This window comes from Heliangelus exortis, chromosome 2 (genome assembly GCF_036169615.1).
Source record: "Heliangelus exortis chromosome 2, bHelExo1.hap1, whole genome shotgun sequence".
Taxonomy (NCBI): domain Eukaryota; kingdom Metazoa; phylum Chordata; class Aves; order Apodiformes; family Trochilidae; genus Heliangelus; species Heliangelus exortis.
The window spans coordinates 74,448,010-74,474,521 of NC_092423.1; the positions used below are offsets into that span (position 1 = coordinate 74,448,010).

General features: G+C 36.6%; 1 protein-coding gene across 1 annotated transcript in view; it reads left to right on the forward strand.

Moving 5' to 3' along the window:
* Nucleotides 1-26,512, forward strand: part of CDH12 (cadherin 12) — a 203,462-nt gene that overhangs the window by 133,829 nt on the left and 43,121 nt on the right. The window contains exons 5-6 of the mRNA XM_071736637.1: nt 2,844-3,011; nt 18,166-18,353. Coding sequence (XP_071592738.1) covers nt 2,844-3,011; nt 18,166-18,353 — 356 coding nt within the window. The remainder of the gene's footprint in view (nt 1-2,843; nt 3,012-18,165; nt 18,354-26,512) is intronic.

Consider the following 26,512-nt stretch of genomic DNA (forward strand, 5'->3'; position numbering starts at 1 on the left):
GTACATACAAGACAACCAGGTGATCAGGCCCAGTCAGCACGGGTTTATGAAAGGTAGATTCTGCCTGAATAACCTGATCTCTTTCTACAACAAGATGACTTGCCTAGTGGATGAGGGAAGAGCTGTGGACATTGTCTATCTGGACTTTAGTAAAGCTTTTGACACCGTCTCTCACAGCATTCTTCTTAAGAAACTTATGACACTTAGCTTGGATAAATATACCCTGCATTGTATAAAAAATTGGCTGGATGACTGGGCTGAAAGAGTAGTTGTGAATGGAACCAAATCTGGCTGGTGACTGGTCATGGGTGGTGTACCCCAGGGTTCAGTGCTGGGGCCTCTTCTCTTCAATATGTTCATTAATGATTTGGATGAGGGGATTGAGTGCACACTTAGTAAATTTGCAGATGACACCAAACTAGGTGGGTGTGTAAGTCTGCGGGGGAGTAGGGACGCCTTACAGCAGGACCTGGACAGGTTAGACCAAATGGGCCCAGGTTAATTGCATGAGGTTTAACAAGGCCAAATGCCAGGTCTTGCACCTGGGTCATAACAACCCCATGGAAAGCTACAGACTTGGGGAAGTGTGGTTAGAGAGCTGTAAGTTGGAAAGGGACCTGTGGGTGTTGGTTGACAGTCGAGATAATATGAGTCAGCAGTGTGTGCAGGTGGCCAAGAAGGCCAATGGCATCCTGGCTTGTATTAGGAACACTGTGGCCAGCAGGAATAAGAAGGTGATCATCCCTCTGTAATCAGCTTTGGTGAGGCTGCATCCTCAGTGCTGTGTTCAGTTCTGGGCACCTCACTATAGGAGGGACACAGAAGTGCTGGAGAGTGTCCAGAGAAGCTCATGAAGGGCCTGGAGCACAAGTCCTGTGGGAATGGCTGAGGGAGCTGGGGGTGTTTAGTCTGGAGAAGAGGAGGCTGAGAGGAGACCTTACAGCTCTCTTTAACCACTTCAAGGGAGGTTGGAGCAAGGAAAGAAACAGCCTCTTCTCCTTGGTGAGCTGTGATAGGACCAGAGGAAATGGATGTAAGCTGTGCCAGAGGAGGCTAAGGCTGGATGTTAGGAAACATTTTTTCACTGAGAGGGTTATCAGGCAATGGAATGTCCTGCCCAGGACAGTGATGGAGTCACCATCCCTGGAGGCATTTAAAAGGCGTTTGGACTTGGTCCTTAGGGACATGGTTTAGTAGTCACATTATGGTGTTGGTCAAAGGTTGGATGGGATGATCTTGGAGGTTTCATCCAACCTAAAATATTCTGTGATAACAAGGATGTTGTAAAAAACTGCAAAAGATATGTAGCAACTATTCAAAAATGTAAATTAAGAGACTCAAGAGGAAGCCTAGTAATGTTCTTCCTATTTATCAAATATTGATTGTTTAATATCACATGAATATGAAGAAGATTTTAGTTTTACAGTTCGAGATTTCTGCCTTGGACAAACAAAACATTGAACAATGCTTATTGTTTTCAAAAGCTCAGAAGTATCTAAATATATTTTTAGCATTTGCTAGTCTTATTCTAGATCTATGCAGTAGAGTATATGTCATGCTGAGGTACAAAATAGTACCTATTAGTAATGTTGTCACTGTTATCATCAGTGTTACCAGTGGAGAGAAAAGAAATTGTTATAGAATTCCGTTCAACTGTAATTTTTAATAGGTCTCAGAAAGAAGAGATTTAGGTCAAAGTTATTTCTAGACTCTGAACAAGCACTCTAAGCTAACATTTCCTATTCTTACTTGTTAGCACAGCAGTGGTTAGTTGCTCTAAAGGTAAGCATGACCCTTAAAGTTTGTTTCTTATCATTGTAGACCATTTATTTATTTATAATAGTAGGGGAAAAAGATTGTTTGTAAACCTAAATAATTTAGTACTAGAAAATAATATTGCCTAAACCAGTAATAATTTAGAGGAAAAGCATACTTCCAGTTGGTTTATTTTCTGATTGTTTATGTTACCTGTACTAATCTGCACTTGGACATTTTCTGAAAACTACTGCTGAATGTATAGCATTTTGCAATGTAATATGGACTTGTAAAATTTTGTCAAAGAAATGCATTTTCTCCTCTACATTTGACTTCAAGAGAAAGGTTTAAGTGCTCAAATACTCAAATCTCTTTACCTCATCAGCTAATCCTATGATCATTTGTACCTTTCTTTCTCTACACTTTTTCATTTTACCATATATATTCTTGATATGTCAGAAGGGAGATTATAGAATCTGTTTAGAGGTCATCTATACAAAGTCATTGAAGATTAAGAGTAAATTTGGTAATATCTTAACATGATATTTTAATTACATTTCTTTAAGAAAACTCCAAAAGTTTTCACTGTATCTCTGTGCTATATCAAGAAAAAATTATTAGGCAGAGGAGTCTTCTAACAAAGACTTCTTGTATAAAAGGGAAGTTATCTTGACCTACAATAGCTTAAATGTAGTGGCAAGTGACTGGTTGGAAATAACTGAAGATATGGGGTCTGAAATACGTTTCCACATCTTTCTACATTGCCCTAATCTGCACAATTTATTGTTCTTCCGTCCTAATGTGGCAAATCTATGCTCACACCATTCACATCCTTAGTGAAAATCCACCATTCTCTTTCAGCTGTTCATATCCCGATTGAAAAGACACAACAGTAATTTTGAATAGTTGAGTAGCTCATGAGCACACTTTTGAAAAGCCCAAGGGGTCTTCATGCTTCTCTGTGAACACCCTTCTTATCAACCCTTTAGAAGAAGTTCTGTTCTTTGCCCAAGAGATCCAGTATTAAAAGGTAATACTAGAGAATCACAGCCCTTTTTTTACTTTCTCTTTCCTATTTCTCCTTGTAGGTGTAATAAGAACAGCTTTGCCAAACATGGACAGAGAAGTGAAAGAACAATATCAAGTTCTAATCCAAGCCAAGGACATGGGAGGACAACTGGGAGGACTTGCTGGTACTACTACTGTAAACATTACTCTCACGGATGTCAATGACAACCCACCCAGATTTCCTAAGAGTATGTTGTATTCCAAATGCACTAATTTTCAACTAAGCATGACTGAAAGTATTTATGGGAGAAATCCTTTAGATAAGGAATTGAGAAAGAACAGTATATCATGGGGAAATCCAGAATATAAAGGTTTTTTTAAATAATACAAAACTCAATTTGCAAGTATGAATTTTGAATGCTTAAGAGGAAATATATCATCATTCCACAATCTGAGAGTCATTTCATTTACATTTTAAAAATTTTACACCTTAAAAGTACTCTTTTTTCAAGGGAAACTGGGTTATCCTCTTCAAAGTGCAAAAGGCTATAATCTATGTATTTCATGTACCAAGGACAGAACTGGCTCACTCTGAAGCACTTTTAATCAGGAACAGACCTTTTTACATGTCTTGGCCCAGACTATATCTGCTCTTGAAAACACAGCTTCAAAACAGTGATCATCCATTGACAATTCCTAACAATTTTTATCAATTATTTTAAATGAGGCGTTTTAGAAGCGTAGCAATTTGAAGAGGTTCATAGTTTGTTCATGATTAACTTGTCACTTACTGCTCTCTTGTAATTTACGGAAGTTCTGTTTATTTTATACTTTCAAAATTCACAGTTATCTGCTAAAAGTTATTAGTAAGGCAAATTCATATTACAATATTTGTATGAATCTGCAGTAAGATCATAGCAGCTTTTTACTTTGTATCTTTTTATTGCTCGTTAATTGTAATCCCATTTTATAAATGCCCCTTAGGTACCAAACCACACCTGAAACTTCACAGTTTTCTCTCATATAAAAAGTTTTCCTTTTCTTTTCCTCAGTATGAAAATATATTGCATTTTTTTGCAAGCATGTGAGAGTGATCATTTTGAGAAAAAGATCCCACATAAAGAAAAAAAAAATATTTACATTTGCAATCATATTTTCTCTGAGCATTTCTTCTATACCTCTATTATGGTTGGCTGTACACAGTTTCTCTCAGACTTCTGCCTCCAGGTGTCTTTAAAAGACAGCTGTTATTAGCTTGTTTGACAGAGATTTATTAAAACTGAGGGGGGGAGTGGGGTTGTCTTCTTTATTGTGGTTGTATAGATTTTATTTGTTGGCCTCCCTGAGACACAACTTCATTTTTTGTAAGATGTTATTATATATGTTGGTTACCATTACTGACATGATTTTTATGGGTGTTGTGCATTTGCTGTGGGTCTTAAAAATGGTGTCTCTAGGTAACATCCACACTACCCACAGTAATTTAACCGTCACCACTATCCCATTCAGATTTTTAAAGTAATGTCCCTCAGTTTTATTTATTTCCACCTTTTTTTTCTTTTTTTTCTTTTTTTTTTTTTTTTTTTTAATTGATTACAACCATCATGTAATTCTGGCTTTTGTTGCTCCTGCACAGATACTGTGTTTGAAATCTTTGAAGTTGCTGTAAAATTTAGACCTAAAGAAGTTTTACTGACTAGATAGTGTTAATACTGTTCTCTTCTATAAGTCTTATTTGGCTTAGAGTTGCCTTTAAGAACCATCATTGTTCCTCCACTGATGAGGTCTACTTTGCCTTTCTTGTGTATTTTGCTCCTTGGCACTGCACTGCCTGACTGATTTTTTTCTTTCCCACAGATTCAAAACATGCCTATTATGCTGAGATTCTTATTTGGTGTTAGGCATTAAACATAACTGTACTAGTTCCCATTTTAACCCTTGGCTTTATATTGTGCCCTTCTTTCTCCTTTTTACTGGACCCTAGTTTAATTTTGTGTTATTTACTATTTCTGCATTTCCTGCTGTACTCCCAACATCTTTTGTAGCATTCTTCATCAAAGAATGCAGAATTCTGGTGACTGCGTGCTTTATCTGAACTTGTACATTTGCATTTTTGCAAATCTTGTGCTTTCTAACACTTGCAAGTTTTCCTGTATTCTTCAACTGGAATCCCAATGGTCATAGGAAATTTTTTAACCTTTCTGAAGCCAATTTTTCATATGGCTAAAATGAATTCTGCATCTTCGCTATTGGCACCCATTTTTTAGCAAGTGCCCCTGCTTTGCAATAATGTGAATCCCTTCTCCTTACACTTTTTTTTTCCCAGCCAGGTGTTTAAATTTCTACCTTTCCATCTTTCTCTCCCTGACTGCAACTAGTGAGACAATTTTCAGGCTGTGCTGCTATGCATGTTCTTAACTCCAGCTTTCACTTTCCAACTTAAACTTCACCTCTATGACCTCTGTCCAGCTTTACCTTATTTTGTTAGAGCTCACATGCACTGCAGCCACTGGAGCCTCCTTGTGTTTTCTGCAACCTATCAAAGCATTTGCGAGATGTTCCAAATCTGGTTAACAAGTAAATCATCCAGAAGGTCTCTTTGAAACAACATTCCTACTGTCTTTGTCCTCAGGACTTGTTAAACCACACATCACTGCAATCTGTCCCTTTCCACTGGAAGCTCTGCTGCTGGAAGAGTAGCACAGATTCAAGAGGAAATAATGTAACTGATTGGAAATTGAAAAAAGCCGTGCATTGACAAGTTTGATGGGCCCAGTGCTCTTTTCTGTGTCTTATTTTCAGTTGTATATTTTACTGTCTTTGGTGTTAGGAGCCTTAGTAATTTTCTGTTTTATTGCCTGCCTTCATCTGCTATGGCGTTGCAAAAAATTCATGATTCTCACATAATGTCAGTTAGTGTTCATGACACAGAGAAATCATGGAATGTATCGTTGTCTTTGAAGAAGATAGCCTTGAGGTCTCATTTAATGCGTGCACTATAGTGATGACGTTTTTGCCCAATTGTTGCTATGCAGGAGCAAAAAAAAGAATCACAAGAGACCAAGCTTGTCCTGTGCTTTGCATGCTAATAGAGTTGAGAACCTTTTCCTTCTATTATATCAAATGTCACAGAAGCTGAATTAGAGCAGTGACTTGCAACAAAACAAAAGAGAATAATATTGGTGGTTTGTGCTGATATAGAAAATTTCAGTTACCTGAAATATTCTTTTTCTTTTTTTTTTTTTTTTTTTTTGATATCTGATCCAGACAACATGTATATAGTCCCATAGATTAAAGACTTCTGCGTAATCAAAACAGTAAAAGCAAAAATCCTGACCAACACTTATCAAGTCCAATTTGGTTAAGCAGTATGTGAGATGATGTATAGCATGCCTGAAATTCACAAAGACCCTACTGTAACAAATGTGTTTTTCTGATTTTTATTTGAAAATGTTGCAATTATTTAGAGTAAATCCCTGCCAGGAAGTGGATATTTGTGCAGAATTTTAATTTATGTGTAAAATAAGCTTTGAAAATCTTGTCTAAGTAGATATCAAGTTCAGGCCTGGCAACACATAAGGAGTCCTTACTGTTGCAGGCACCAGAATTACTCATTGTTGGTCAATAAAGCTAAGAAGTCCAGGCACGGACTGAAAAAAAAGGGACTGGAAGTCCTTTGACATTAACTCCTGCAGGCTGTGTTTCTGCATTGCATATTCAGGACCAGTTTCCCAAAGGGCTTGTATCAAAGATGTCATGCTATAGCTTACCTTATCAAATAAGCAGCTATTAATTATCACAGAATAAAATTTAAATTTATTTTCTCAACTCAATTAAGCTAAAAAGAAAATATTTCACAGCAGAAGTGGGAGAACATATATTATTAATACTTGGAAGAAGCTACATTGATAAATAATGCATTACAAGCTTGCCAAAAAATGCATCACGGAGCACCTTCATCTCATCAAGGGTCCTTTAAGGAGACAGGCAGGTTTTGATGGGATATCAGCATTCAGTGATGAAAACCCACTGACTGTCCTGCTGAACATGCAATTTTTTATTTAGAACTTGTGCTTTTGAACATATTCAGTGGGGAACTCCCACCTTGCGTGTCTCACAGTAATGAGGAGTCCAACAAAGGGAAAACCTCTAAACATTATATATTTCTGTCAGAGTTTTTTGACCTGCAGGTATTTATTGGCCCACATTTCAGGAAGCTGAGACATTTCTGAAAACTAGTATTTTCTTTATAGCTAGAAGGAAAAAATGAATCTTAATTATTTTATCAGTAGAAATTAATTTCCAGAAGTGGTTTATAAATCTCTTTCCTGACTCTTCCATAGTATACTTTCTGCATTACTGTGCATGTGTCATTGTTAAAGGCAGAACTTTTTCATAAATATTAAGTAAATGCTTCATACCAAAGTTTGATTTTTGCCACAAGCAGAAAAAATAAGGCAAAGGCAGAAAGGGAAATTATTTTTCCAATTGTAGCAACCATGTTCAAGCAATTAAATGAAAATTTGGTGTACTACAACATTGCTTTGAACAAAGAAGAGTGGATAAAAGCTGTTTATCTGTAGGTATGCATTCTGGTCCAGAAGGCAACTGATGGCTTTTTTCTCTCAGCCACTTATATACATGATAACTGCTTAATTAAAAAGACAGCTCAGTACATCCTTCCTAGAAGCTACTGGGCTAACCCTTAATGTATCAAGCATTAGACCACTCTGAGTTAGCTGTAAGGACAGCTGTGGATTGCTTCCAGCTCTTGAAATAAGCTTCAAGAAAGGATGAATAGGTTATATTTACTCCAACATTTAAATGACAAAACCTGTGTAATTAGTTGGTATAAATTCTATTTTATGGAATCAAACCAATTAAGTGAAATGGTTGATTCACATTTTGTAAGGTTATTGTGCTTCAGTTTTCCTGTCCCTTTCTTTTGTTCACTGATTACAGAGTAACTGTGAAGGCAATTTAGAGAAATAAACCCTTCTATGCTGAGCAATAAAAGCACATATGAATGATTTTAGTCAGGCTATGTCTTTTTATTTTACTATGACATAAATATACTTCTAGAAGATAAAGCCCTTATATAGAAAAATTGTGATAATTTTTTTTAAAGTATACAGTTTTTATTCTGATATTAGCAAGTGAGAGACTATCCTCAACCCAGTAATTTGGGCTTATTTTTAAGATGTGTATTTCTAAAATGACACTCCCTTAATTTACCTTTTTCTTATTCAAAAGAACTATTTAGCTAAACTTATGTTTTATCATATAATTTCCATCTCACAGGATAAATCAACATTGTAGGGAACTGACTGAAAACTGGTTTTAACAGAAGAAGAATTAATGTTTGGACCCAATATTGACTTTTGTCTGCTTGTTCGCATCTTGGCTTTAAAAAAAACAAGCAGCTCTATGTTGTTCAGAAGCCATTATCTCAGGGCTGTTTGGCAAACACATTTAAAATGTTCGGATGGCTGTAGAGCAAACTTTAGACATCACAATGGCCAGGTTTTTGTTGTGATTGGTAATTCTAGAACCATCCCAGTGAAATCCATCAAGTTAATTTGCATAAAGGAGCATGGTAAATTTCCAGAAATGCTATCGTGCTTGGAAAAAAGAAATGCAACTATTCATCTTTATGGTAGTGACACCTCAAATCAGGCAAGGTTGAAGGATTATTCCTGGGACTTTGCACATCATCCACCTGTCCATACTGTAGAACTTTGTGGCTAATTGGATTTGGATTTCAAGAGCTCCAGTGCAATGCATTTTGCAGAATGTATTAAATCCTCTTCTGGAAACAGCAGAAGAAACAACAGTCCTCAATAGAAAAGTCTACAAAATGGATAAATCAGAAACCAGAAAAAAACCCCAGCACATTTATTTGATGCAGTTTCAGGAATTACTTGAATGAACTATTATTTGGATGATATATTACATAGATCTATCATCTATGTTACAATTATGATATCAGGAATAGAGTTTGTGTATTATTAGGCTTTATATAGCATCTATTTTCAGGGATTATTTATTAGTTCATAGCATATTTTAATAGGATTTCTTTCAAGTACTAAGATATATAAAAATCTTTTGAAAGAAAAGACAATCAAGTGCTGCCTATACATACTTATGCACACACACTGTGAATTGAAAACGCTTATCATAGTTATTTATTTATTGATTCTGGGAAGCTTTGTTCATCACAGAAAGTATATGCACACTATTTAGTAGAGATTCTAGTATATAAAAGCCAGTCTATTTTGTTCACTTGGTACTGTAAACGTGGCTGATTCAATTCATATGCCTTTGAACCAGTCCTGCCCAGATTTTATTGCAAAATTGGGTTCAGATGCAGAATGCAATTGAAAGGTCTTCTGATTCACGAGACAGAAAGAAAAATCTTTTAACCCCTTGCTTTAGATAAGGGACTTATGAGAGAGAAGTTCCTCAGCTACTGGTATCTGTTTTTAGAGATTTCAGAAGTATACAACACAGATTCTACCCAGTAGCAGATAGCCATTTATAGAACAGGACTGTGTGATTAAGACATTTTGTTCACTAACCTAAACAATTAAAATAATAAAAGCAGAGGCTTTGGTTTAAAAAAACCCACAAAACCAAAGCAAAACAAAACAAAGAAATAACAATCCCAAACCAAAAAAACAAACTCCAAAGATTTATTTCTTCCTTGCATGGACAGTTGCCTAGAAAACCTATTTGGGATTAAGATTCAGAGCTCCAATCTACCTAATTAAGTATTTTAACACGTCTGACCAACTTTCTTGGAAGTTACTGAGATAGAGAACTATGGCTTTCTTTTGTTACTCATGTTGAAAGTTGTACTTTACATGTAGCACTTGTGTCTTCGTGGGCTCTTGGAATAAAACCGAGTCTATCTTTCATTGATTTAAAGAATTTGCCTGGCAGGTAAGATGCCCTAATTCAGTTCAAGCAACTAATTACTTATTTTACACTGAATGAGAGATACTTACACAGGACAAGTGGACAGATTCATTGCAGACTAGCCTGTAGGAAGTGATTAGGTGGCAGATGAGTCAGAGCTTGCTTTGATTCTGAAAGGGAGAGAAGGTTGAATCCTGGCCTACTACATCTTTTTTAATTTTCTAACCACTATGCCATAAGACATAAAGGGGAAAAAGCACCAGCTTAATTTTGTAAATTAAGCTTAAATCTTTTAATCACAGAATTACCTTGGTTAGAAAAGACCTTCAAGATTCTAGACTCCAACAAGACCTTAAGTTAGCCATATCCCTAAACACAATGTCTATATGACTATTAAATACCACCAGGGATGACCACTGCCCTGGGCAGCCTGTTGCAATGTCTGATATAGCTTTGTGAGGAACTGTGAAGTGAATTTGTAAAGTGAAGAATTGTTCCTAACATCCGATCTAAACCTCCCCTGGTGCAACATGAGGCCATCACCTCTTTCTCTGCCACTTGTAACTTCACTGCACAGACTGATCCCCACCTCTTTACAACTTCAAGATAGAGTTAGAGAGTGATAAGGTCTACCCTCAGATTTTTGTTCTTTAGGCTAAACAAGCCTAGCTCTCTCAATTGCTCCTCTTAAGACTTGTGCTCCAAATCCTTCGTCACCTTTGGACACACACTCTGGTGTTTCAATGTCCTTTCTGTAGTGAGGGGCCCAAAAGTGAATGCAGTGCTTGAGGTGCAGCCTCACCAGTGCTGAGTACAGGGGTAAGATGATCTACCTGGTCCTGCAGGCCACACTATTCCTTACACAGGCCAGGATGCCATTGGCCCTCTTGGCTGCTTGGGAACACTGCTGGCTCATGTTCAGCCAGCTGTTAATCAACACCCCAACAGCTTCCTCTCTGCTGGGCATCTCTCCAGACACTCTGCCCTAAGCCTGTAGTGCTGCTGGTGATTGTTTTGGCCAAAGTGTTGTACCTGGTATCTGGCCTTGTTGAAACTTGTGCGATTGGTCTTGGCCCATCAATCAAGCCTGTCTAGATCCCTCTGTAGAGCCTCCCTACCCTCAAGCAGATCAGCACTTCCACCCAGCACACTATCTTCTGCAAATTTACTACAGGTGCCTTCTATCCCCTCATCCAGATCATTGATATAGATGTTAAATAGGAGTGGCCCAAGTACTGAGCCCTAAGAGACACTACTCATGACTGCCACCAACTGGATTTAACTCCATTTACCACAACTCTCTGGGCCTGGCCATTCGATCAGTTTTTAACCCAGAAAAATGTATGCCCATCCAAGCCATGAGCAGCCAATTTCTCTGGGAGGATGCTTTGGGAAACTATGTCAAATACCATGCTAAAGTCAAGATAAACAACATTGAAGCCTTAAGCAAAATGAAAAATCTTAAGCAAGTCTGACTTACACTCACCTGTTAGTTTTAAACTAAATCTAAAGGAGTGATGAAAGACTCATGCAAAATGCAAAAACTCTAGAAATGAGACCATGCATTGTAAGCCAATCATGAAACCCATAGGAATGCAGAGGTCATTATATTTTTTAATTTTAGTCCTAGTGAGTCACTTAACTACAGCTTTAAGACCAGTTTAACAATAGTCAAATCAGTATCTGAATAAATACAAGTAGACCAGTATTTGTACAGTGCTCTAACTGGAGTCAAAGGTGGACTCAGGGTAACCCATCTTTCATTCAGGTTTCTTCTCACACATCTCTACTATCTGCATCTCTGTCTCCCCATCCTATCTAGCCTTGTCTTTCCTCCTCACCATCTATCCTTACAATCCATATGCATTCTTGTCTCCCTTTTCTTAGAAGAGACAAAAATTCATCGTTGATCTCATTTTCATCTTGTAACTACTGTGTAGCCGTCTTCTAATTCTCCTCCCCAAGTGTTCTTTTTTTTTTCTTCTCTCTCCCGTAAGAATATTGCTAAAATAATTGTTGGTTTGTTCACTTCTATTTCTGAGTCTCTCTACGTTTTGAAATACTGAGATCATGAATCTTCACTATCCCAGTGAAGTTTTTACATAAGCACTAAATACCTACAGATTTCATTGTAAAAGGAGCAATGTTTATGTAGAGATTTCACTTTTAATCACTTTAATTGGAAGACATAAACATCACTTTTGCTAAGTAGATCACAATAAAAATGTGAGGCCAAAAAGCCTTCCTGTTGTGTAATAATTTTTTTATCTATAACATGTACTAAATCACAACTATTTCAAGGAAGCTACAGTAAACCAAAATTTGAAACAAAGTAAAACAGTAAAATACTATGCACTTAATTATATGACTTTTGATCTTTAAAAAATAATTTTTTGCTTCACACTGTGCAAATGTGGTGAAGAAGAGTAATATTTATTTTAGGGAAAACCATTTACATAAAAAGTCCCCATAAGCATGTGAAAATCAAAGGTTCACAGAGAGTCTTCTGAGTAGTACAGATCTTGAGCATGTTTTCTTTGGGTGATTTCAGGCTTACAACATAAGTGTCACTTGGAGGACTAAAGAAAGGGACCTAATTTCCTTAGTCAATGGAGAGAAACATTATTCTTCCAATACAGATGATTTAGAGATCTTGGCTGAGATCCTAAAATAAATTATTTCACCGCATTCTTGAGAGTGAATGGATTGTAGTAAAAAAATTGTGTTATTATATTTTGCGCCAGAGTAATAAAGAAAATATGAAAAAGGTCCTGCAAGATATTTAAGAAGCAGAGATGTTAAGCAGAGCATTACAAACTCTGTGACCTATCCCCAGCAATATACTTTATATCACGTTAACATTTCACATATATCACGCAATTTAAATTTTATAGAGGGAATCAGTTCATTGATTTATTTCACGGTGATTATAGGATCAGCAAAATATTGCCCATAGACCTTCCTGATAAATGCCAGTTACCTGCTGCCTGAGATTCTGAAAAAAGGGAAGACATTTTCTCCTGAAAAATGTTTTATTTTGTCTGTAAGACACGCTACATCTTGACAATTCTTTACAACAGCTATATAAATCGCATAAAAATATTTGATTCAAGCTTCCCTTTCTAATTTTTTTTTTTATTCTTTTTTTTTTCTCAGTGGATTTTAGACCTTTTTTACTGGCAATTTTTAATTTTTTTAGTAATAATTTCATAAAGAGTTGATTGGATATTAGCAGAACAGTTCTTTATTGGTCATGATATGTAACGAAGCTGATCATCTACAACTGTTTCCACATAAACCCTCAGAGCTTAACATATGAATGCACTGTGCAAAGTCAGACTTTGCAGAGGTGACTAGCCACCTCTTTTCTGTATAGAAGGACTCTAATAAGAAAGGAGAAATGGTGGGATCTTTTCCCTACAGTAATAATAGAATGGTTAAAGCAGTTACTCAGTAACTTGATTTAGTCTCCTCATCTTTGTCAGAGTTCAGTTTAGGAGACTAGTTATAAATGTGAGGAAGTTCTAGAAATGAGGATTTTATTTCCCTCCTAGTAAAACTGTGCCAAAACACAAAAGACTTTTTCAAAGATTAAATATCTGAGCTGGAAGATAAGGACAAAGAGCATCACAACTCTACATAATCCAGGAGGAAGCAGTTAATAACCTCCTACAGCACCTGGAAACTCACAAGTCTCTGGGGCCAGGTGGGGTCTACCCAGTTGAAGTTCTAGCAGTCCATGCCAGGTTATGTGTGACCTGCCTCAGGGCATGTGGTGACAAAGCTGGGCATTTCTTTTCCCCAGGCAAGGTCTGAGCCCCCTGCAGGGCACTGAGTTGCAGATGGGAGAGGCAGGAATGTCTCTCTCTACTGTGTTAAATGTAGCTGAAGTAGCAGATTTAGTATACTGAGTATATTCTTGAATTTACAGTATCCTTTATTTTGCCTATTGCAGTATTGTTAAAACACCAACAAGTAAAAATGTACTGCTATCTTTAGAGTCTTCATAAACAGAAAAAAAAAAATCTGTGTCCTTATAACCTGGCCAGGATAAAAACTGAAATGCCTTGGTAATTTAAGGTACCAAGAATATCACAATATGCATAATCTGTTAGGTTGTTGTTGGTGGGGGTTTGTTTGTTTTGTTTTGGGTTTGGTTTTTTTGTTTGTTTGTTTTTGTGTTTTGTATTGTTTTGTTTGTATTTGGTTTCTTTTGTTGTTGTTTTTGTTTGTTTGTTTGTTTAGTTTTTTGTTTTTGTTTGGTTTGGTTTGGTTTGGTTTGGTTTGGTTGTTTTTTTTTCCTGAGAAAAAGAATAAAGATTTAGATTAAAAAGAAAGAAATTATTTTATTTCAATGTTGTTGCTTATAAGATTCCTATTACCGTGATTAACTGCAATGAAATACTTTGGCAGCTATCAAAGACAAATGAAAAAATGTCAACAAAGAAAGCATGGGAGAAAATAATATAGCATGCACACAGTACATGTATGGTAACAGATTCAGGAAAAAAAAAAGCTCAAATAGCTGTTTGAAGGCCATTATCCATTACCTTAAGTTAAGTTAAGATGCTAACCTGGATTATTTCTTAATGGTTGTTTTGCTGATGAGATATAACTATGGTTTTCATTTCTTCTTATCAGAACTGAAAGCATTTTTGGTAAATGATGGTGTACACATAAACTGCAGGTATGGAGAAACAAAACACAAAACCTCTTTGTAAGTAAAATCACCCCCCAAAAACAGTTTTTGAGACTTAAAAACTAAAACTAATCTAATCATGCCAAGGAACTGTAAGTGTGTGCTGAGTTTCAGTCAATACAACTGATTACCTGTCACTAACTCAGTTCTGATTCCTTCCCACTCTGTGCTTTGGAACCGTATTTGTTTTAGAACCTCGGAGGCAGCATGCATTAGTTGTTAGCTCACCTCCATCTCAGTTTTCTGAATGCTTTCGGGGCTGAGTCATAAATCATTTCAGCCAAAAAGCTTCAACATCATCATCATTCATTTATTTTTATCATCCCCACTGATGCCACTCAACCTGAAACTTTGAGGATGTTTCACACCTTGAGTCACATACAGGCTACACATGTTTTATAAGGGAATACCTGAACATTTATGTGAGATACATAATCACTGAGCTTTCTTTAGTTTTGTATTCTGTGTTAAATTTTAAGTGTAATTTGAGTGTGAAATGCTGCATCATGTCAGCTGGCACATAACTTTGACCTTTAAAATATAATTGAAGTTTTTTCTTAAAATTCCATTTACAACAAAGTGAAAAATCTTGACCAGGTAATATGCATTGCTACTGGTTTTCCTGTATGTGAAAATATTCTGACCTACGTGAGATATAAACTACTAAAATCAGCAAAAAGGTAAACAGTTACAGAGAACAGTTTTGTAGAGCAGTTTGAAGGAAGCAAGGGCTTGTTCCTTTGCTGTATCCTATATCACTCATCCTTCACAAAAGCCAGCAGCAACTTAGAAAACGCAGGAGAGATTTATTCAAGTAGAAGAAAAGATTTTTAGGCAGAGAAGTCATATGAGGTAATCTACAAAATTTGATAGAACTGTTTGAGCAGTGTAACCAAGTACTACAGAAGTTTTTCTAAGCTGCTTGTTCCATCATTTCTGGAAGCTGCAGAAAACAAGGTTTTCAGGACCTTGGGGAGTAAAAGCCTGTTACTCACGCCTACTTCAAAATACCTCAGTAGAAAGTGGAGGTACAGGCAAGCAAAATGGACAATAAAAACTGAATAATGCTAAACTGACACAAGTCCACAGCAAGAAATAATGTCTTCTAGAAACAGGAAAATAAAAATCAGTCTTTCTGTTACATTTCATGTGCAGTATTGATAATTTCAAACGTCCCCGATACAAAGTCTATTTTCTGAGGGAGATGGGGGGGAAGGGAGTGAGTGGGGGAAAAGAAAGTTCTCATGCTATACTTTTTATTCTCTTGAAGGTTTCCCTGAGCTGGCAACAATATACATGATTTGTTTTCATTTATTTCATTCTGAAAGTATGTTGTCACAGTAGCACCATTAACAGCTTCCATATGCTGTGAAGATACTATTACAGGAGGATGATGGCAGTGTAATTACATGCTACATCATCAGAGATCTGACTCTGGCAGAACTGAAGATTACTTCAGAGTTTCAAATTAATCTGAATGACCCTATCTTTATCACTGTTGAATTTCTGGAAGAGATGAAATGCCAAGTAATTGAAAATAACTGATAAAAGCCTAAACAATCTGAAATGTGGTGTTTCTTTGACTTCATCTAAGTGTCATACATTTTACAGTAAGGTACAATATTTTATGTAGAATTATTATTTTTTTAATGAATTTAGTGCTCTTCAGTTCTCTTAAGAACAGATCATCTGGGCAAAGAAGGAAAAATTGATTATAATTATATCTGGGCTAGAACTGTGTGTGGAAACATAATGTAAGTCTCAAGTGTAATCATTTTGGGTTCCTTTTTTTCCCACCTATTCTGAACAACTTTAACAGCAGTGACACAGGAATATGTGTATTTGTAAGTGGCATTAGGTAATAGGAGGATTTCTTTTTTCTCCTCCATCATATTTAAAAATTTTGCTCTTTACTGAGAGTCATTGAAGCACAACTAAGAAATAGCTGAGGCCACTCTTGTCTTTATAATATTTAAAGTCATAGTGCTCCTTCACAACTGTTAAAACAAAAAGAAGAAGGAGAAAACTTAAAGCTTAGTTTTAGTGCATTAGTGCATTCCCTAAGAAAAAGAAGGAAAGATTCTTTAATATGTTCCCTCAAAAAAAATAGTGAAATGATAATGGCACAACCTTTAGTAACTCAATCAATGAGTATTACAAAGCTACACATAGCAATGTCCAAATGTCGATGCCGACACAAGCAGACTTTACTTACTGAGATTGTCTCAAAAGAATAAATCAAGTTTTGCCATCAGACTTACTTTGTGCTCCAAGAGCCAAAGGGAGGAAGCAGACAAAACAGTTTTTCAGAAGTGATCAAAAAGACAATTATATAGGTACCATAGGCCCAACTACTTGCTCACAAAAGAGTAGGTTTGCTCCTAACACAGCAGTGCTAATGTCACTTTTTTCCTCACCTGCAAGTATTGTAAAGATGAAAAAGCTGACACAGCATGCATTGTAAGGCAATAACAACAGGGAACTCTTTAATTCAGTGGCTGGATGCGAAAGTCATCTATCCTGCTGTTACACGATATACAACTTTTCAGAGTCTTATTTTGTGTGACTGAACCAATACCAGGCAGAAATCTCTGAGATATTTCCCTAATATACCTCCTACTAGTCAGAGATGCCTATCCTGCTATATGACTGAAAAAAAAAGAGGTGTAGATTTCCTCCTACATGTTCATATCTAGAGGAACAGGGAAACCGTGGCAGATGTTTTCCTGAACCTAAGAGGCTGCTCTGTGAGCAGCTATTGGAGAAGGACTCAGGAAAAGAAAATTTTGGGACATGCAAATGCTAGTTTTGTTGACAGCCAGGATGAAGCAAATCAAACGTCCTGGGCCTGCTGAAATCATCTCCAAAAGCCACTAGCAGTTTTGGCAGCAATGCTAATGCTGCTGCATGGGGAAAGGCAAGAACTACTTCTGCCCACTGGAACTTCAGGTCATGGCAGATGGGAAAGGTGACAACCCCAGCCAGAGGCACAGCCTGACAGGAGAGGCAGGCTCTTCAGCAGCAGTGTACTAAACCAGGGCAGGATGTTTTCAGCTGAGCCCTGCTTCTACTGGTGGTGACAAAATCAAGGCTGACATACAATACATTGGATCTTTTCTTGCAGATATTTTAACAACTATGTCTAGCATTTTTTTCAGCACAACTCTTTCTCTGAATGAAACCTTTCCGTCCTTGCATATCAGTAGTAACGATTATTTTTGAAGTGTGTAATTTACATCATATTGTTTTCAACTTTTATTACCATTAACAGTTAATAAAGTAGAAAACAGAAGTGTGCAGAGCTAAGTTTTGTTTATCGCTGAACTTTTGGTAAGAGTACCCTCTGGTGGTTAACGTGTAAAAAATGCTTTTTATATCTTCCCTTTCACAAGTTGTACATGTGATTATGACACTGAACACTAAACACAGAAATGAGTAGAAATTCTTTTTCCACTAAATTTTCCCTTTAAAATACTGAAAATTCCATGGATATATCTTCTAAAGTGAAATAAAGACTAAAAACTAAAAGGAGGAAAATGCTAAAAAACATGCTGTGTAGAGCTTAATTCAAAAGAGTCAACCATATAGCTAAATTAAAGATAGAAATATAGACAGATAGCTCAAGAGATAGAGATGTTGAACTTCTTATAGTTATATTTGGACCAAATCTGGAAACTAAGGGAAATTAATAAGTCTATTTATTTTGCAAAAGCTTAGTTTTAATCAGACATATTATTTTAATAATCAAGAAATCCCAAGAATTACAGTTTACTACTTTGTCACAGGTATCTTCCATTTAAAAGTACCTGAGACATCTCACGTTGGTTCTGCTATCGGAAGGATCAGAGCTGTGGACCCTGATTCTGGGAAAAATGCAGAAATTGAGTACAACATAGTTCCAGGAGATGGAGGAAACTTGTTTGACATCACAACAGACGAGAACACCCAGGAAGGAGTCATCAAACTGAAAAAGGTAGGTGATATGTGGGGTGTACTTATCTATGCTCAAGTGAGAAACCTGGTAAAAGAATTAAATGTTATGCAATTATATTTGATAAGTAACGCACAGTAGTTTGTACCTTTATTAGGTATGACTTTTCACAAATAACGTACATTTTAGCAGCAGAAAAATAACTCTATGTTTGAAAATTATAATTTCTCTTCTATGGAAAATTTTTCATGTAAGATCATATGAAAAATGCTACAGTTCACAGTGTGGTATAAAAGAGCTATACATTATGTTTGGGGAAATATATTTCATTTTCTCTTGTAAGCATTAGAGTTTGAAAATTTTCATTTTATGTTATTTTTATTATGACACTGTTGTGTAGTACTGTGAGTACTCCACTCAGGGTAGAGGATTCACAAATGCTTGCAAAATGACACATCCTACTTCCAGTGCCCTAATAATGTCCCAGATATCTGGCTATCTGATGTTCATGTAAGGGAGCACACTGCATCTCAGCTGTTGATCTTTCTCTAGTGTTCTAGAATAATTTAAAGATCATTGAATCAATGGATTTTGAAAATGGAAAACACGAGCAGTATTTGGGCTGTAGTGACTAAAGCACACGGCAGGACAGATCCAAAACAGGGACAGTCACATTTTTACCAGTGTTGGTCTTTGGAGCCCAGGTGTGTACACATACACCAATGATCAACTTGTTTAGTATAAAGCAATCTGAACCACCAGCTCATTTTGAAATACCAGGTTATGTTTTATAAACAGCTCATGTTTGTAGGCATAATTCACAAGAGTAGGAGAAGGAAAGGGACATATGTATTAAGACAAGCTTTAGAAAAAAAGAAGCTTTAGATAAAAAAAATAATTAGAATTTAAGTTCTTAAATTTCCCACAACTCTGACCACGAATCCGTGTTTGTGTTATACTCATTCTAACAACAAAATTCCTGGCTTCCTTCCCTTGACCTGAGAAACAGTAAATTATCCATGGGAGCATTAAAGGACCAGATGATGTCTAGTCACTTATTTTATTGCTGGTCTCAGTGACATAAAATGTAAGCTGAAATACCCATGTGAAGTTACTTTTCAATGAGACATAAACCTCCACCCTTTACACTCTCCCTTCTTTTCTGACCAAAAGCTTGAATGTATCTCCTCCTCCTTACATGGATTTGTAAACTTTGCTTCATTTTAAAAAGCCATTCTGATCACCTCCTTCCCTCTATGCAGATGCCTCAAAAATAGTTCCATCTGGAACTGCCAAGCTGAGCAGCTGAATGCCCTTCCACATGCACTGCCAGTCAGACACTGCAGTGAGTGGGAGCCATTGAAAAATGAATGCTTGAGCATCAAGAGTAGGTTTTGATAGAATTCAGCTCTCCCTGGATTAGTCCTGAGCATCAGATGTGCTGCTTGTTTTTATACAAAGCAATGAATTTTTCCACGGATATGGTTAAGGATATATTTTATAGGCAAAACGTTCAAGCTGGCACTGCAGATTCAAACAGCATGCATGTAATATTTGTACTGATGAAGAGTATATTGATAAAGATTATCCACATATGAATTTTCCTGATACTGTTATACATGCAAAGTGCCTGGCCACTCTTGAGACTGTTGTATGTGGAATTGTATAATACCTAATTGCATCACTATTTAAAAAAAAAAAAAAAAAAAAAAAAAAAAAAAAAAAGACACAACTAATTCTATATCCCAGTACTTTATAGCTGGCCACTGTGTTTTGCTGCACTTATTTATCTTTTCAGTCACAACATATGGCATATCTGAAACTTGGGGAACTTTTACAATAGCAGAACATTGGTCGATATGGCCTAATGTTAGGAAATATTAGGATAATCCTAATCCCTTCTTAATCTTCTTCATTGCAGTTAGCCTGGGGACAGTGACAGGCTGTGAAGGTTAAATAATGCCAGATTTGTTCTGTGTAGGAGTGTAGAAAGAAGGTAAAGCCAACACACAGGTCCTCCAGCAAATAAAACCTTTATACAGACTGTACACATTGCCCTTCACACAACTTTCCTTTGGGAAAAGGTCTCATTCACTAAGCTTTCAATGATCAGAATGTTTCAAGACATTTTGGAAACATCCAAAACCCATCCACTGAAGTTCCCTGCGGGATCCCAGGTTTAACAAGAGCAAAGTGTATTCTTGAACATACCTTTTATTCAGTTGTCTTTTCATATCCTCTACACTTGTTATACTATGTATGTGTTTTAGTGAGTTGTAGTTTCAGAAATTCTGGACATTCATAATTCTGTAGATGCTATTAAAATGCATGCTGCCCATTGTGTACAGGCCTGAAACAATACTATTCATTTCCCTGCACAGGAGAAATTTCACACTTCATGGTGGTCAGAATACTGATTTGACTTTGTGGAACTATGCAAATATTTAAGTTAGGTGTGCATTTAAGTCCTCCTTTAAATCAAAATTGGTTAATGAACAGGACCAACACTTTCAAGTATGAATTTAAAGAATCAAAGCCACTAAAAATGCCATGAGCTTTAAAAATAGTTTTAAACTTTTATTTTTCTGTATTATAGCATATTCTGATGCTGTAAGTACTGCATCAATTCAGTTCTGAGACATTTCAAAACCATTTATAAAGTTCAGTTTTATTTTTCCTGAAAAAATTCTTTCAGCCAAAAACTGAAAGCCTCTGCTTTTTTGTTCTATTGTTATGCAAAAAAAAAAAAAAAAAAAAGCAAAACACCAAAAACCATGCAGACATTTCTATATCAAAACTGAGCAAAATGAAGCCTTCCTGGACTACACTTATTTTTAGTGGAAAATGTATTTGATGATAAAAGACTTCACAAGACAATTTTTCCTTTTAGCATGCTGAGTTCATTGGTGGAGGCAAAAGGCTATTCTCTGCTTTGTGGACAATAAATGGGCACAAATAGCTACAGCTGGGCAAGGTGCACATCTTAAATCATCTGTTTTGGGTGCAAATTTGTTTTTATGCTATGATCCAATATAAGCTCGATTACTGTTGGTCTTGTGCTATTTACATATATTAAAAATTAAATAGATTTTCTTATGTTTTGCTAAAGTAATGATCTACATGTCAAGTAGCACCACTCTGTGGATGGTATTGTAATAGCTTCCTCTGTCTCAAAAGAAAAGGGTGGGGAGGGTGAGGTGGGAACAGCAACAGTAAAAAGAGGGAGGATGTGAAGTTTTTATGAAAGTGTTGCATGCAGCTACATAAGTGGAAGAAATATTGCTATATTAGGAATAGACCAATTTCTTCTCTTGTCTGGTGCTATTTAATGCAGTGTTTATTGGGTCTTACATTTATGCAGTACCTGTCATTTGGTTCAGCAAACTACAGTAAGTGTAAGGTCCAAGGAACACAGAAAGGACCGTTTTTGTACCAGAATGAAGCGACCTCAAGTGGGATGCAGAACAGTGCTCCCACTTATGGGGGCCAAATGCATCGGTCCCAGGAAAGATCCTAATCTTATTGAAACTGATAAGAAATCTTTAACAACCACACCCAACAGAAAACAAAAGAATCCAAGCTTTACTGAACATTTGGCATTAAATTTATTAAACTAAGGATGAATTTATAGGATAAGCACGTAGTGTGCAGAAGCCTCTAAATTGGTTCAGCATGAGTTAATCCAGAAACTGAGCAGGGTTCAAGCACTGAGCCTGGCTCACGCATTACTTTACTAACTTGACCAGAGTGTCATTGAAACCCTGGAAAAAAAAGCTGTTTCTAGGATTCACCTGGTATGATCCTACTCTGCTGCACTGTCCTGGGTGAGCTACTCCACATGGGTCACATAGATGCTCAGAGTACATTTGCATCTTATTTTTTGTAAACTGTGTACCACTGCTAAATGATGAGACAACAAAGCTGTATTGATGAAATCGCAGCATGCCAGAGAGCACACAGCAGTGCATGATGGCAAATAGTAACTTCAATAATGACAAAAATAACAGAAACTGGGGGCATGATGAACAGACCAAGTAGCTGCAGGGACGTATTTGGTGTTTATGACTCCTTGTAACATCAGGGACAACCTTTAAGAATCTTGTTCATGTGGCAGCCCATGTATTTAGGGACACTGCTATGGTGTAAAAGCAGCTTGACAGCACCTGTACATACAAATAGTGAGCAAAAGGCAGACTGCTGACATCCCTCAACTAGAATTGTGTTGGTGTTGCTGCTACTACTGGCTTTGCTAACAAGTGTAAAGACTTGTAACCCATCCCACCCCTTCACTCTCCAGAGGCAGGGAATACCCTCTGCAGGTGCCTGCATGGTCTGTGGCTGCCTGTAGTCATAACTCACCAGTCTGTGAGAGCAGGAATTGTGGTTTTACATTTTGAGGAGGAAGTGCAGGTGGTATTAAGCAGTATAGACAGAAAGTGTCTGAGGTGTAGATCCAATCATAAAGACCATCACAGCCAAAGAGAAGACTGACAGAAGAGTGAGGAAGGGGAGATCTTCATCCTCTCAAGTTTGCAGATAGAGCTGTTGGATTTGATTTTCTTGGAACAGTGAAATGTAGCTGCAGAAAAGAGTAAGATGCTTGAGAGCAGCAAACAGCTAAATCCCTGATACTAGTCAGCTTCTTTGTTTCTCCGGAGACAGAACATATATACACATATATATATATATATACACATACACACACACACATATATATATTTATATATTGCCCACTTTCCATCAAATCTTGAAACACTGACTTCTGATTTGGCCTACAAATCTCATTTTTTTACTGTGGATTCTCATCTCTGTAATTAACAAATGTTCCTGGTTCCCCTGGAGCTTGTTTTAGTAGGTCAGCCTGCTCTGTAATACCAATAAATTCCTTATGCTGTTTAGTATCCAGTGTAGAAGTGTGGTTACTGAAACGTGTCTGTGCACAGCAAACAGTCTGACAGCAGTATTTCACACTGTATAGGCACTCAAACTACCTTCAGGAGGAAATTGTTGCCAGGTTTTTAGGAAACATAGCTCAGGGTTGTTCTACAATTGCACAATGCTAGTATGAAGTTTTAAGTTTCTATGTGCTTCCTTTCAACCCAGTGTTAGTGTCTGTAACTATCCATATATCCTGGGGCTTACAGTCTCACCCCAAAATATGGCTTTTGCATAATTGTTGGTGTGGATCATGAAAGCTTGGATCATAAAACAATACTGTTGTATCTCTTACATGTGAATAAAACCCATACATTTTTGTAGTTTCTGGCCCTGCTTCTTTGTGAAGCAGAGTAGACTGACAGGATATTTGTTTTCTCACCTTTGCCATGCCTCTTATCAGAATTCATTGTATTTTTAAATCCCTTTTTTTTACCATTGTTTGTTTCTCTCTCTCTCTCTTACCCCTATCTAAAATATATAAACATAAATGTATACTATAAATTTGAATACACTTACATCTATATATTATCATTTATTAACTTCCACCTTGAATATGGAAAACAGCAATATTTCAAAGTATATCTGTTTCTAACATGGAGCTGTTTATGTGCCTTCCTAGTCATACTAAATAAGCCTGTTCATGGGACTTCCAGAGTTGCAAGATAAAGTGATTTGTCAGTATGTTATTTGATTTTGGGATTTGTAGAATGCCTTTGCTGTCTACAGCTGTGTGTATGCTGATAGTGCTTTGCTGTGCAACTATATAGAGCAGCTTGTAACTGCAACAGAGGAAAAGGCAGATAAGAACCAGCAGGGGAGCCAAATACATCTGTACTGTCACTGGTATGTAGAATACCAATTAGAAATACTCCTCTAATTGTTGAATAGTTTACAATCAGTAAGATCTTGCCTTAATATTAGCATAGATGCTGTTTACTGTGGAAAAACTCATAATTTGTGAAAAATAAAAGCTTTATTCAGACTTATCTTTCTGAATATAATTATAAAAGGAATAAGTATTTCCATTAGTTACTTAAAAAAACAACAACTTCATTAAGTCATTCCATTAAAGTCTGGTTAATTTAAAGACCTTTCAATAACCTTAGTTTCTTTCTTATTAAAACATTCTGCTATATTTGTACCCTTAGCAGCATTCCAGATTTTAAATGAAAAAAAGGACTGAGCACCACTAGATATATTTTAAGTAACAGCAAAATAAATTTTAAATAATAAAAAATCAGCTAAAATATTGTGTGGACCACATGCACACACAAAGAAATAAAAAGAAATGATATCTTAACATCTTTAAAACTTAAAATCAGTAAAATTTTGCCTGAGATCTAGGCAGCTATTCAGTTCTTTTGTTTTCAGGAAGTCTCAGGCAGACAAATACCAAAATTTGAGACTGTCTATCTATAACTATCTGTATGGACAGTTGTTCAAAACTGGGAAGACCAGAGATTGTGGCATGGATTCCCCACAAACACAATGCACAGAAATGATACACTTCTGCTGCATTATATGCATTGTACAAAATCTTTTTTGTTTTGAAATGAAACCTTAGGTTTGCCATTTGCAACATTTCCAGTCTTTCCACATACATTCCAGCTGCAGTCTAGCCTCATTTATATTAAAAAGCTAAGTTCTGCTCTTTTGTTGGAAACTGTCACTGATTTCTTTCTCTGATGATGCCTCAGCACTTCCAGCCTGTCTTTTCTTATCTTGAGTACCATCTGTGCTTTGCACTGGACACACATTGCTTAACCTGTAACTATATTTATGAGTAGACCCATAGAAAGGGCAAGAAGATGAGTTTCTCTGAGGTTATAGTGGGAAAAAAATTTCCTTTTTTTTTTTGGATCAAACTGTCTCTTCAAGAATATAGTATTGTATTGTCCCATAATGCTGAGGGGAGGAGGAAGAAATGTAACTACTTTATCCTGGGTATCTGTGCACTAAAATGTGCCAGCCTAAGCACACCAATACACAGAATTCCTTGAAATCTCATTACTCCCCAACCATTCCCAAACAAGGACTCTGATCCCTTGGCAGCATGATATTTGTGATCAGGCACTGGTCAAGGACCATGACCTGGTAGTGTTACCTTGAAATTAGCTCAGTGAAAGACACCCTTCAAAGACCACATGGGTTATGCCTTTCCCTTAGCACATCAATCTTCAAATATATTCATGCATCACAAAAGCCAGTCTAAACAGTTTTATTGCCATTTGGGGGGTATGAAACCTGTATAAAAGGAGAGGTTAGATTTCTTGCTTTCTCTGTCTTCATTATTTATCTCTAGCTTGACCCCTCAGACTTTTTCCATTCCAGACTGCTTCTCTACAGTTCAGGTTTTCTCCCCTTAATGTATTTTTACTTTTTTAAAAATGTATTAGCAATTTACATAGTCAGCTGAAGAAAAGTTTTTTGTTTGTTCAAGGGGGATTTTTTGGCATTGCATTATAGTGCACAGGAGTAGTACAGAAACTGAAATGGCAGTGTGACAGCAATGTGGATAATGAAGCAGCATGTGTTATTTGTAGTGAAAGCAACAGTTTAGGATTTCACCGCTAGGGCACAAGATCTTCCACATTTAATCCTACCTGTTTCTTCTTAGCCTTAGTTTCTTTTTCTTTATGACTGCCCAGTTAAAGTGCAACTCACACTGGGGTTTACTGGGAATTTTGTCTGTAGGAAGATGGTTGCATGTGGTAGTGGATTGGTTAGTAGTACTTAGCTTTCCATAGCATATAGGCTTGAATGGCTAATTTTAAATCCCCAGCACAAAAAAGACTGACCATCTAGTCTATTAAAATTGTAAAATCTTTCATAAGGATTTAAAATCATTATGCTAGCTGTTCACCTAATGTAAGCCAAGGTAACTCAATTGATTTTAATGAATCTAGTTCAGTTTGTACCAGCCAGTCATCTGACCAATTATGTCCTGATGTGAAAAAGACAGAAAATGGCAGCATTTAAATCTATCCTAGCTGTGACAAATTACTGGAAACCCTGCAGTAATGATGACTGAGGAAAAAAAATAAAACAGATATTGAAATATTATTGCTCATGCACTAGTGATCCTGCTCTAATTTTCACATAGCATGTCCTTTCCTGTTAGAAAAATTTCCAACTTGACCATTATAGCAGAAACCACTAGGTGCCAGTGTTACCCAGACCTGAGAAAAAGACTGACAGTAACTTTAAAAACATGAGAGCAAATACAGCTAAAGCCTTTAACTGAAAATAAAGTTTGTGTCTTT